This window comes from Arvicanthis niloticus, chromosome 10 (assembly GCF_011762505.2).
Source record: "Arvicanthis niloticus isolate mArvNil1 chromosome 10, mArvNil1.pat.X, whole genome shotgun sequence".
Taxonomy (NCBI): domain Eukaryota; kingdom Metazoa; phylum Chordata; class Mammalia; order Rodentia; family Muridae; genus Arvicanthis; species Arvicanthis niloticus.
Genome location: NC_047667.1, coordinates 44,267,585 through 44,279,683, shown reverse-complemented (window position 1 = coordinate 44,279,683; position 12,099 = coordinate 44,267,585). Strand labels below are relative to the sequence as shown.

Genomic DNA, 12,099 nt, shown 5'->3' with positions numbered 1-12,099 from the left:
GGAGGAATAATTCAGATAGACACAAGTGCACTTGTACACAAGTGTACATACATGAGTATATGCATACATTAGCATATTAAAAGACCTATGTGGTACCTATAGGAGGTTGTAAGCAGATACCATTAATATAGTAACTTAAATTGATTCAGCCATCTATCTTTATTATCTTATAGACTGCTCCTGAGCAGCACGTTGTAATTATTGCCATTGCTGAGAGTCATCTCTAGGGACTGAGAATGTAGTTTAGTGATGAAGCACTTGCATAACAAGCACAAAGGCCTAACTTCAGTCCTTTGCACTGGGGAGGAAAACCACCTATAGAATACAACCAAACGTAGAACTTTTTTTTTTTTTTTAAGCTGTGTGAAAAGGTGAACTATCTGTTGGGGAAAATTGCTTCTAAAAATGTATCTTGTAAATTGACCTACTAAATGTATTATCATGAATGTTGATTAGAACTGTTTTGGGCTAAAAGAAATATACTTCTTTGTATATTTAAAACATTGAATGTTCTAAACTAATATAAGTAGCATTGTTCTGTTTTAATGCTATTCTACTGTGTTTACTTCCATAACAAGTGATTACCCCAATTCTGAGCCTTCATAAAGTATTTCTTTTTCTTTGAGTTTTTGAACCCAAGTCATGGTCATTGAATCCAGGTGAGCTCAGATATGAAGATAAAAACACACATAAATGAAGATATAGACCTACATTTCCTCAACAGTTTATGACAGTTATTAGTTCAGATTATAATTTTATTTACTAAGAATAAAAAGCTCAACCTAAATAGATAAATTCTCCCAAACTGTTTTGTTTGTTACTAGAGTGTATGTGTTTTGGCGGGAAGGTGTGTGCTTATTTGTTTTGTTTTTATGTACTAAGAACAGGTGAAAGGTATCGAGATTGATAGAAATGTTACTGTTTGTATTACCTGGACAAGTCTCTGTAAAATTCCTCTAAGGCTTACTTTGAAAGGCAGTAACTTACTGTGGATCTTGTTGGTTACATCCTAATTACAATTTTGAAATAAAAAGTAAAAGGCTGTGTATAAATTTTAATTTAAAAGCAACTTTTGTGAGTTTTAAGAAGCAATGATATACAAATATATTTCCCACAGTATCCCTCCCTGCCTTCATCCCTCCCTTTCTTTCTTCCTTTTTCCTTTCTTTTCTTCAACATTACTTCATGGTCCTTAGGCTTCTCCATTCCTCTTTCCACTCCCATTTTTCCTTTCAGTCACATCTCTTTACTAACTCTTCTTTGGGATGTATTTATTTATTTATTTATTTATACTTCCCTAAGTGTGTGTGTGTGTGTGGGGGGAAGTTCCATTTCGTTAGGCACTATTTGTGTCTAATGAAGCTTGTAGCTTCATCTTTATCTTGTGAGATGCCATGGAACCCCTTCGTCTCATAACAAGGAAGGGCTAACACAAAATAGGACTAATTTCTTGTCAGGTAGTTAAGCCTTTCCAGGAACCCAGGGTCTAAGGTTTAGACTTACTCAGAGACCAAATATCTAGTATTTTAAATGCTATATTGAAATTACTTGGAAATAATGAATTACATTGAATCTTTTCAAATGAGCTTCTCTTTTATGTTTTTATTCTCTTTTTGAAAACTGTGTTGCCTTCTGCTTTAAAATTAAAGGAGACTCACAGTTACATAATTTACGAGTATTTATTACTTTTTCTTTGTACTCTTTATTCTTTTATTTTCACTTCTCTTTTGTGCTGTTCTTCCAAAATAACTAAAGCAATAAATTGGGTATAGAAACATAAATAAACTAGTCTGTCTTTTATCCAGCCAGTCTTTGAGAACATTTGAAAAAATGTAAAAACAGTGCCATTCTTTTAAATTTTTATTAAAAATAGTTGTTTCATTAAAATGCATTTTAATATCAGTATTTGGTAGATTTTAACTTCTAATATATTAGATGTTGACATAACCTATAAATATTTTCAATATTTATATTTCAATATTTTCAATCTCAAGAGATCTTCATATAAAAAAATCAATAAGTTTTAAAGCTACAAGGTAATAGTCAGTCTTAAAGTACTTTCTGTAGAAGTTTACTTTGGATTCTTCTTAATGTTTCTAAAATTACTTAATTTTTGTAATGAGGCCAGCATATAATGCCCTTAGTATTCTCATAGGAATGTGACACAGCAAATCTAAAATTGTGTCTAATTTTGCTATTAAGAGTCTTCTTTATGACTCTGTTATGCTTTTCTCTAGTGAATTTTAGGTACTAAAAATAATTGGAAGTCAGAATTAGAAGTAAGTCACTAGAGTCAAAAGTGAAGGTTTTCTATACTGTTAAGGTGAAGTAGGGCAGCGATCTGAGCATGCTCTTACAATTCTCCATGCACGACATGCTAGAGTGACTGAGTCAAATCTATAGATGTCTAAAAGTCATCAAAAATTGTTGTTTGTTTTGTTAAAGTATTTCTTAAAACTTAATCTAGTTATACTAAACAGAACAAAAATAGTCACCTATTTCTCTTCCATATAATTCATAAAACTATTAAAAACTTGTGGAAATAGCTATAAAAATGAGCAATACTGACCTCTGGGATGACTCATCAATCTCTCATTGTAGACAAATTTTTAAAAATGTTTCCTGTTCATCCTGCAGTTATCAACGAACTAAAACAATTCTAGGAATCCATATACTTTATTGTTGACTCATTTCACAGCACCATGGAGAAACTAGAAGAAAATTCAGAGTTCACAGATGAAGAATGTTCAGAGGCTTATGAAAAGTACTCAGAATCACACAGATAATTTAAGTTTTCTTAAGTTTAGTACCAATATAGATTTATCTTTTAGCAGGAAATATGAACTTTGTCATAAATACAAGGTCTCAAATTCTAATTTTTAAAGGGCGAGGCCTATCAGTACCATCTAGCTTTAGTATCAGTCATAAGTTACAATGGACAGTTGGGTTGCACATGGCTACCTTGTGTAATAAAGTTAGCCACTTGAATAAAACTTGTGTAGGTTACTGCGTTTCTACGTAACACAGGCCTATCTTTCTCTACTCCAGTTTTTCTAATATTTCACTGTGGAATTAAGCCTACATTGTAATAACATAATTCATTTGTCTAAATCATATGATGGCAGTCAGTTTTGACATAGCTTTTGACTATAGATAAGAATATTATAAACATGTCCAAAGGTTAAGAATTTATTTATTAGCTTTGTGGTGGTGGCACACACCTTTCATCTCAGCATTTGGGAAGCAGAGGCAGATGGATCTCTTGAGTTTGAGGACACCCTTTTCTATAGAGTGCCAGCCAGGGCTATACAGAGAAACCTTAACTTGGAGAAAGGAAGAAAAGGAGGGAGGGAGGGAGGGAGGGAGGAAGGGTGTGTGGGAAGGAGAGAAAGAGAGGGAGAGGGGGGATTTTTAAGGTTTTCATAATAATTTTGAAAAACTTTAGGATAATTTAAGATGCTGTTCTAACAAATAAAGATATTTAGACTACAAAGGGAAAACTATCTGTATGGAGTGAAGATTCTGTAATGCCACATGTAACTGCTATATATTTTATAGAACAGATAGAAACAGAAAAAGTAACAGGAGGCTGAGGCAGTAGATTCTATGAATCAGCACCAGTATTATTGGTTCTTAAACCCTAAATTGTTTTTGGAGGGAATTGGTGAGCCCCCTAAAATAAGGCATATTTAAGTAGATTCATAGAGGCTAAGGATTTAAGCCAGAAAAAAAATGAAGGTAATATTGACCACTTACAGGATTTGAAAGGAGACACGTGAACTTATGTGCTCTGATCACTGAGTTGTAGCTTTCTACAAATATCTGCCTGTAATTTTGTATATCTGGATGATTACAACCTGAAAGTTAGAAACTATTTGCATTAATTGAAGTCAAAGCTAGTTATGCCTGCTATTTAAGATTTACAATGGCCTTGCCCTTGTGGGTATTTGTTTTCTACTGTTACCAGTTTGGATTGCTCTTGTAGCACATCTTAATAGTAATAAGGTATTTGGAGTAATTGCTTTAGTATATCTATAAAAGGAAGTATTTCTTTGTGGCCAAATGTCTTTTAATACATTTAAGGAACTAACATAAAAGTTATGTTTAATAATCTAATATGTAGTTATTATTAAGGTATGTTTCTCATTTCATAGTACAAATGAGTCAGCAGTTCATATTAAACCATTTTAAAGGAGCAAAGGATAATAGTATCATTCAGAACTTGGGAATTGTTAGCACAGTTTACTTTAATGTTAAGCACCCTCACTTCCAGGAGAGGTCTTTAGAACTTTCGTTGAGGAAATAATTCTTGTATGCTTTAAGATCTTAGTGGCCTCTAGTGGTAATGTGATGCTATAGTTTTAGTCCTGATTCTTATGAATATAAATCTATTTTGTAGATGTAGTCACTCAGCTCTTAACTTTGCTCATTCAGTTCTTGATTAATTGTATTCTTAAATCTTCTTCATCCCTAGACTAGAAATCATTGTCTTTTCTTCTTTTCTCTGTTATCCCTGCTCCTACATTTTTAGTAATATTGTTTTAGTTCTGAAACAGCCTCCCATTGTCTCAATTAAACTGTGTTGATTACTGTATTAAGTTTGTGGTAAGTTTTCATCTTGGAATGTATGAGCTTCTCTGCAGATTGTAGGACCAAGTCTTTCTTACCCCATTATAATAGTTTTTAAAAGCAATTTCAGTTCATTGAGATTCATGTTAAGAATCACTTCTATTAATTCACCATATGAGAATCTTGTATTTCTACTATTGGTGTACTAGGCATGAGAGAATGCTTCATTAATTAGTTTTTATTTTTTGCTATACAGATGTAAAAGGCCCACCAACCCACCGTCTGTCTTGTGGTCAGTCACCCTACACTGAAACAACATCATGGGAGAGGAAGTACTGCATCCTCACAGACAGCCAGTTGGTGTTGCTCAACAAGGAGAAGGAGGTAAGATACAAAGCTACTACTCATTTCTAAGCACATTTCTGAAATTACATACTTTTTAGTTGTATTTTGATAAAGCTGCATTGTAAAATACAGACTCTAGCAACCATAAACTGTAGTCTAAGTGGGTGCTATTGTCATAATGATATGCTGCTGCAATGAAATAGCAAGTTCCACAGCCAGGGCTGTATTTTGAGTAGGAAAACAATAAAAATCACACTGAGTTGATAAATTTGGAATAGGAAGGCATTAGATTGTGGAAATCTGGTCCTGCAAATAGTCTAGATGGGCTAAGTTATGTTTACTCCTGTGCTGACTAGTTTTATGTCAGCTTCACACAAGATAGAGTCATTTTGACAGAAAATGCTCAGTGGAGAAAATGCTCTCATCAGATTGGCCTGTGAGCAAGCCTATGATACATTTTTTTGATTGATGTTAGAGGAGTTAACTCACTGTGGGTGGTGCCACCCCTGCTACACTGGTGGTCCCAAATACTGTAAGAAAGCAGGCTGAACAAGTCATGAGGAACAAGACAGTCTTCTCTGGCCTCTGCATCATCCTCTAGGTTCCTGCTGTGTTTGAGTTTCTACCCTGACTTCCCTCAGTGATGCACTATAATTTGAAACTATGAGCTGAAATAAATATTTTTTCATTTTCATGTGTTTTACCATAGTAGTAGAAACCCTAAGACAGAACCCATCACCACAAAGTTTTTGCTCAGATAAGTACTATCTTAGGGTTTCTGTGGCTGTGAAGAGACACCACACTCATAGCAATTCTTATAAAGGAAAACATTTAATTGAGCTGCCTTATAGTTCAGAGGTTTGGTGTATTATTGTCATAGTGGGAAGCATGGTGACACATAGGCCAGACTTAGTGCTGGAGAGGTAGCAAAGCATTTTACACCAGGATCTGCAGGCAGCAGGAAGAAACAACGAACCATTAGGCCTGAGTGGAGCATCTGAAACCTCAAAGCCTACCCTCCAGTGAGTGGCACACTTCCACCAACAAAGACACACCTGATAGGGCCGCTCCCTGTGGGCCTATGGGTACCATTTTTATTCAAACTACCACAAGTACTCCTTTCTGGGTCCTCTTCATCTTCTATAGATGGGTGCATGCATGTTCGTCTATGGGGATTTAGGGGATGAATATTGGAAATAGAAACTAGGAAATCCTGAATATTAGTCAAGTACTTTACCACTGAACTACATCCTTTGCCCATTTATCTTCTTCTTTTTCCTTTTTTTTTTAATTGGATATTTTATTTATTTACATTTCAGATGTCATCCCTTTTCCCCATTTCCCCTCCCTAGAAAATCCCTATCCCATCCCCCCTCCTCCTTTTTGCTTTTATACCATTTTAATTACATGCAAGTATTAAGGTCAGTTCTAGGTTGAGGAGCTAGCAATACAATAGATGCAAATAGTCAAGTAACAAGCAAGACAGTAAACACAAATAGTCAAAGAACAAGGCAAATAAACAAAATTCCATGAACACTCCCATGATCACTGTTTTCTAAGGGCTTACCAGGATGACCAAAATATCTGAGCCAACTTCTTTGTCCTAGCCCAAAGTAATTTTTCTGTCTGTATCCTACTTCTTTGTTCTAGCCTAAGATTTAGATTCCTGCTTGATTGCTAGCTGTTATAAGTAATTTTAGATCTCTGAGAATCTTTATTCCCCGTTCTTGCTTTGGGACGGTATATTTCCAGTTTCTGACCATATCTTCACTCATTTCCCACCTCTTGAACAATTCATTTTCTGCTACAATTTGGGATAGAACTGCTGTTTCTTCTGCCTTGTCTCTGTAGGGGTCTCTTGACTTCATGGTTGAGTAATACATTGTTGTGCATATGTGCCACATTTTTTAAAAAACTCCGTTTAGCTTTTGATGGATACCTGGTTTTGGTACTGGAAAACTTGAGGAGTCCCATCTGAGTTACCAGATGTTTCCAGAAAAATCTAGGTCTCTTCTTGGGGCTCTTAGTCTTCTTGATAAAATAATATCAAGAACACACTCTGAAGAAAGCTTGAGGACAATTTTATTAGCATTAAAAAAAAAAAAAAAAAAAAAAATCCCAGAGCAGGCAAGCTACAAATCTCAGCAGCAACTTGGAGGAGGAAGATAGAGAAGAAAAAGAAAAAGTCATTCTATTTGAGTCAAGCCAGCTTGGAGGGGTCCAGCCACATGGCAGAGAAGTTGCCACACAGTGGGGGAGGAGAGCTTTAGAAAAGAAGTAAGGTATTCCAGAGTACCAGAAAAAGCAAACTTAGGTGCTGGTCAGCATTAGAAAGAGACAGAAGAGAAAGAGGAGGAAGAGAAGAAAGAAGAGGAAGAAAGAAAAAGCTAGGCCTTTCTGAGTCAGAACTCAGAAAGTTGGGAGACCCAGCAGAACCTCATGGTGGTTTGTAGGGATTGGGTTTGGGGGTGAGAATTCTGGGAAGGAAAAGTACATCATCTCATTAAAGGGATAGTTATTCCTCCTATCTATTTAACATTTAAGGTTAATTTAAAAATGAATCTGACTTTGGGATGGGTGGTCCCTTGTCCAGGTGATTGCCTGGTCTAGCTTGATGAACTCTTTATCTAGAGGTGGATTGCATTCCTTTTAGTAGCAGGCAACAGCTTTCCCATTATGGGACTTCAGTGCTTCAGTAACAGTTTAATTCTTTGTCTTAGCCATTGGGGATAATGTTGTAATAAATATGTGAGTGCAGAAAACAGTTATAGTAGTTTACTTTTCTCTGGTTATATATTTAGTATTTAAATCTACAGCTTGCAATATAACAGCATGGCTTTAGTTTTATAGCATTTTATCACCTTATAAAATAGTAAATAATTTATTATGTTTATTATCACTTGTTCTACTTTAAGCTTTAAAACAAGGTTATTATTTTTTTTGGAGGTGTATTCCCCAGTATTTATAAGTGTATAACAAAGGAAGGAAGGAAGGAAGGAAGGAAGGAAAAGAAAGTAATTGTTTGGGGAGTTTTTCTTTTGTTTTGTATGTAAACATGGTCTTAACCTTGCTTGGTAAGCTCAAAATAACCTCAAACTCAAGATCCTCCTCCTTATTGAGCCTTGAAAATGTCAAGATTACAAGCATGTGCTATCACACCTGACAGTAATTCCTTGTATGCATTTATGGAACAAATTTTGCAAAAAAACCCAACAAAACAAAAACAGTTTATAAACTTAGTTCCCAAAATATCTGGTTCTTTAATATATCCTTGAGATCTGTTCCATTCTTTTCCCCTGTATTTAGTGTGTTAGTCCACTTTCTGTTTATACAACAAATACTTGAGGTACTAAACTTCATGAGGAAAGAGTTACTTTGGCTCATAGTTTTGGAGGTTCCACTCTATGATCAGTTGGTCATTGCATCTGGGGAGTAGTTAGGCAGCACATCATGGCCTCAATGTATAACAAAGCAGAACTGGTTGCCTTCGGGCTGAGAAGCAATAGAAGAAGATGGAGTCAGTGGTCCTTGTCACTGTTCCCTTTTTGGGCATGCTCCCCACTAATCTAAAGACTCCTCAGTGAGTCCCACTTTTGAAAGTATCCAAAATCTCCTGATTCTGTGAACACTTAAGAATTTATACTATCTTATAAACCTACTCAGAGCATGAAATCATTTTTTCTAAAGCTAAATCATGTACCACAATGTAGTACACAATCCTGTATTATTGAACATCTAACACACAGTGATGTAGTCACAAAGAAGCAGTCCCATTGCAGTATTTAAGGTAAATATAAAATCATCACTATTTCAAACTAGATAGAGTAGTAGTTTTACAATGTTCTGGATATACTAAATGTCATTGAACTATTCACTTTTAAATGCTAGATTTTATATGAATTTTATTTCATTATATTTCAAAAATTATTATTGTAACTACAAGGGAAATTTTAAGTGGTTTCTTGCCATAGGTGGGTTAGACTTACAGTAGAAAATATCAAAAAGTGGCTTTACAAAAATACCAGTATTTTGTCCATGTTTTAAGGGAGAAATAATAGTTTACCAGGAGGGAACAAGGGAAGACCAATCATATAATTATAAGTATATCATCTAGAAATATCTGGCAAACAGTAAAACATTCTGAGCCTTTGGAACAGTTTGCAAAATAAAAAGTAATAGCCAGCAAGAGCCAACTAATCAAGAGCAGTGAAGGCAATGATAAAGAATTCTGTCTTTACTTTTTTAAATAATCTAGATCATGGAAAGTGTTTATTAGGTTAGTAATCATTGTAGAGTGAAAAATTATAAAGATCATTTTATAAAATATATACAGGCTTTTTCTTTACCCCTAGACCTGAGCAAAAGAATGCAGGTTCACTAGTTTTAGAAAGTGGAACTGAATGTAAGATTTCAGGCCTTCACTGTCCCGGGATACATTCCCGGAGGAGGACATTATCCCTGAGTCAGAGGACACTTGCTGGGTTAACATTCCTCAAGCCTCAAGGAAGAGAACCCACCTGTGGGTGGGGAAGGCCCAAAGCAGGAAGACACAGTTCTGATCACAAAGAAAAATGCAAGTCATCTAGGTGAGACTAAGAAATAGGTGGGCAAGTGACATGACAAGACCACATTTTTGAGAGAAATGGGTATACAGAGTGTTTTCCACATGACCCTGATTCACTTAGGTTGCGTTCCTCTTGAATTCTCTGCTATTTTTATGTTATATTTCTTTAGCAACCTTTCACCCCCTCCTCACTCTCCAGGTTTGTGGTTTCCCCCTTTAAAAACCCTTCTCAGACTGACTGGCTTTGTCAATTCAACTCTTGCGTGAGTGAATGAATTGACCTTGGCCAGCCAACTCTCCCTAATAAACCTCTGCTGATTGCATCCAGGTACAGTGTCTTGAGATTTTTTGGGTGGCCATGACTTCCCTAGACTTGAGTAAGGGTCTCCCGAGTTTGGGGGGTCTTCAATCATCAGATTTGTCTCTCATCTTAGAGTTTTATAGCTGTGAATAGACACCACGACCAAAGCAACTCTGGACAGCATTTAATTGGGGCTGTCTTACAGGATCAGTGGTTCACTCTATTATCATCAAGGTGGGAGTATGGCAGCATCCAGGCAAGCATGGTGCTCCAAAGGCAAACAGAAGACTAATTTCCAGGCAGCTTGGAGAAGGGTCTCCTAGCCCACTCCCACTGTGACACTACACTTCCTCCAACAAGGCCACACCTCCTGATAGTGCCACTCCGTGGGCCAAGCATATTCAGACCACCACACCTCTTAAAGAGTTCTATTGATCATGTGGAACAATGAGTAAAGGAGAGTGGAAACAGTTGAGCCAGAAAGAAGAATATTTCATTGAGCCAAGAAAGGAATGATAAAAGGATGATGCATTTGTTTAAAGTAGAATCTAATGCCCTGAGACAGGCAGTTTTGTTCTACCACAATTAAGTCAGAAATGTTTAATTAAGTATTTTTAAAAATGAGACCATTGTTGTACCTGTTACTCAAAAAGTTTTATATTTTGTTAATTTTATTGGAAGAAATTATTGCAAATTCATTTTTATGGAATGATTGTGATATAATACTTTCTACCTTTTATTCACACAGAAGAATTATAATAAGGATAATTTGAAACTTCTTTTGAATAATTGACAGTTTCTTGAAAAGCTTAATGACTTTTCTGCTAAAATTATCTTAAAAGGCTGTTTTAAACTTCAGTCAGCTTATTTTGGAAGTGTTTATTTCTTTGTTTAAAAGAAAATCAAAAGAACTGTGTAAGAATTTAAGCTGAATCCTTAGCCAGGCACTGATGGAGTATGCAATGGGTGTAATAGTCTAGTATCACTCTCATATATGTACATATATATGTGTGTATGTGTGTATATGTATATATATGTATATGTGTGTATATATATGTATATGTGTATATATACATACATATATATGTATGTGTATATGTGTGTGTATATATGTGTGTATACACACATATATGTTTATATATATACATATATATGTATATGTATTCTTGTGTGTGTTTATTTCAATGCCCTCTTTTATCTCTGTGTGTTTTTTGTCAGATTTGGTAAGGTCTGTTTGAGGGATTTACATGGAAAATGTTAAAAACACCAAATAGAGCAGAAGGGCAGATCTGGGCAGAATGATAAAAAAGAAGTTTGCCAAAAATGACACCTTGAAAAATAACTCACTGGTTCAGTGAATTGCTTGTATGCAAATTGCATGCCAAATGAATATTGAATATATGTGTTATGAAATTTATATTCTTGCATAAGTCCAAGGAGAAACCCAAATGACTTGATTCAAAGCTAGTTCAAAGAGGGCATATGGAGGGTTTTGAGGAACTCTTGAGTTTTATTTTCCCTTCAAGAGATAACACCAAGTAAACTACATACTAGGGAGTAGAGGGAAAATGATAGAGGAAACAAAAAACAAAACAAATATGCTTCTCTCAGGTGTAGCCAGCATAAAAATACAGAAGAAACCCGAGTTTGTAAGCTTCTTTTAGCAACAGCAACCTATCAGAGTAAACTGAGCTCTGTTTTGTTAAAAGCTACCTCTGCTTTCTGTGTTTTGGATATTTTAAAGATTTGATTATTAATTTATTTTATTTGTACACACGTTTTGTCTGCATGTATATCTGCACACCAGAAGAGGGCATTGGATCCCATGGGACTGCAGTTACAGATAGTTGTGAGCTGCCATGTAGGTGCTGGGAATTAAAGCTAGGACCTCTGCAGGAGCTGCCAAGGCTCTTAAACACCAAGCCATCTCTCTGGTCCCCATTATTTGGGATTTTTAAGGCTGGATTCTAGTTGTTGTTTAAAGTTGGATTCTAGGCAGCAAGGCAGTCATCATATAATTTTAAAACATTTCAATATAATTTGCTTGAAGATATATTTATCCTTGTATATATTGATTGTAAGTATTAGTTGGAATGCAAAACAGCTGAAAATTACCTGCCATTTACCCCGGGGTTTGATACCTGGAGCATATTTCATTCAAAATAATTTTCTGTTTTAACAAATGTAATGTTTGGCTGTTTGTGCATTTCTGTGTTAGGAATTACAAGGATAAAAGCACAGTTCTTCTTTTCTGTACCAAGCTTGGTGATGGAAAGAAGACAAAAAGTGAGGCTGGAGAAATGACTCAGCGGCTCAAGAC

The 12,099-nt window shown here is 35.5% G+C and overlaps 1 protein-coding gene and 1 long non-coding RNA gene across 5 annotated transcripts in view; one reads left to right on the top strand and one right to left on the bottom strand.

The window, feature by feature from the left end:
• The window catches only part of Rasal2 (RAS protein activator like 2), a 247,682-nt gene that overhangs the window by 97,651 nt on the left and 137,932 nt on the right, over positions 1 to 12,099 (top strand). For all 4 annotated transcript variants that reach the window (XM_034513119.3, XM_076941420.1, XM_034513118.3 and 1 more), the window contains exon 2: positions 4,826 to 4,953. In XM_034513119.3, coding sequence (XP_034369010.1) covers positions 4,826 to 4,953 — 128 coding nt within the window. The remainder of the gene's footprint in view (positions 1 to 4,825; positions 4,954 to 12,099) is intronic.
• LOC143443704 (uncharacterized) overlaps positions 1 to 12,099 on the bottom strand; it is a 102,687-nt gene that overhangs the window by 17,587 nt on the left and 73,001 nt on the right. The window contains exon 5 of the long non-coding RNA XR_013112892.1: positions 2,570 to 2,711. This is a non-coding gene — a long non-coding RNA (uncharacterized LOC143443704). The remainder of the gene's footprint in view (positions 1 to 2,569; positions 2,712 to 12,099) is intronic.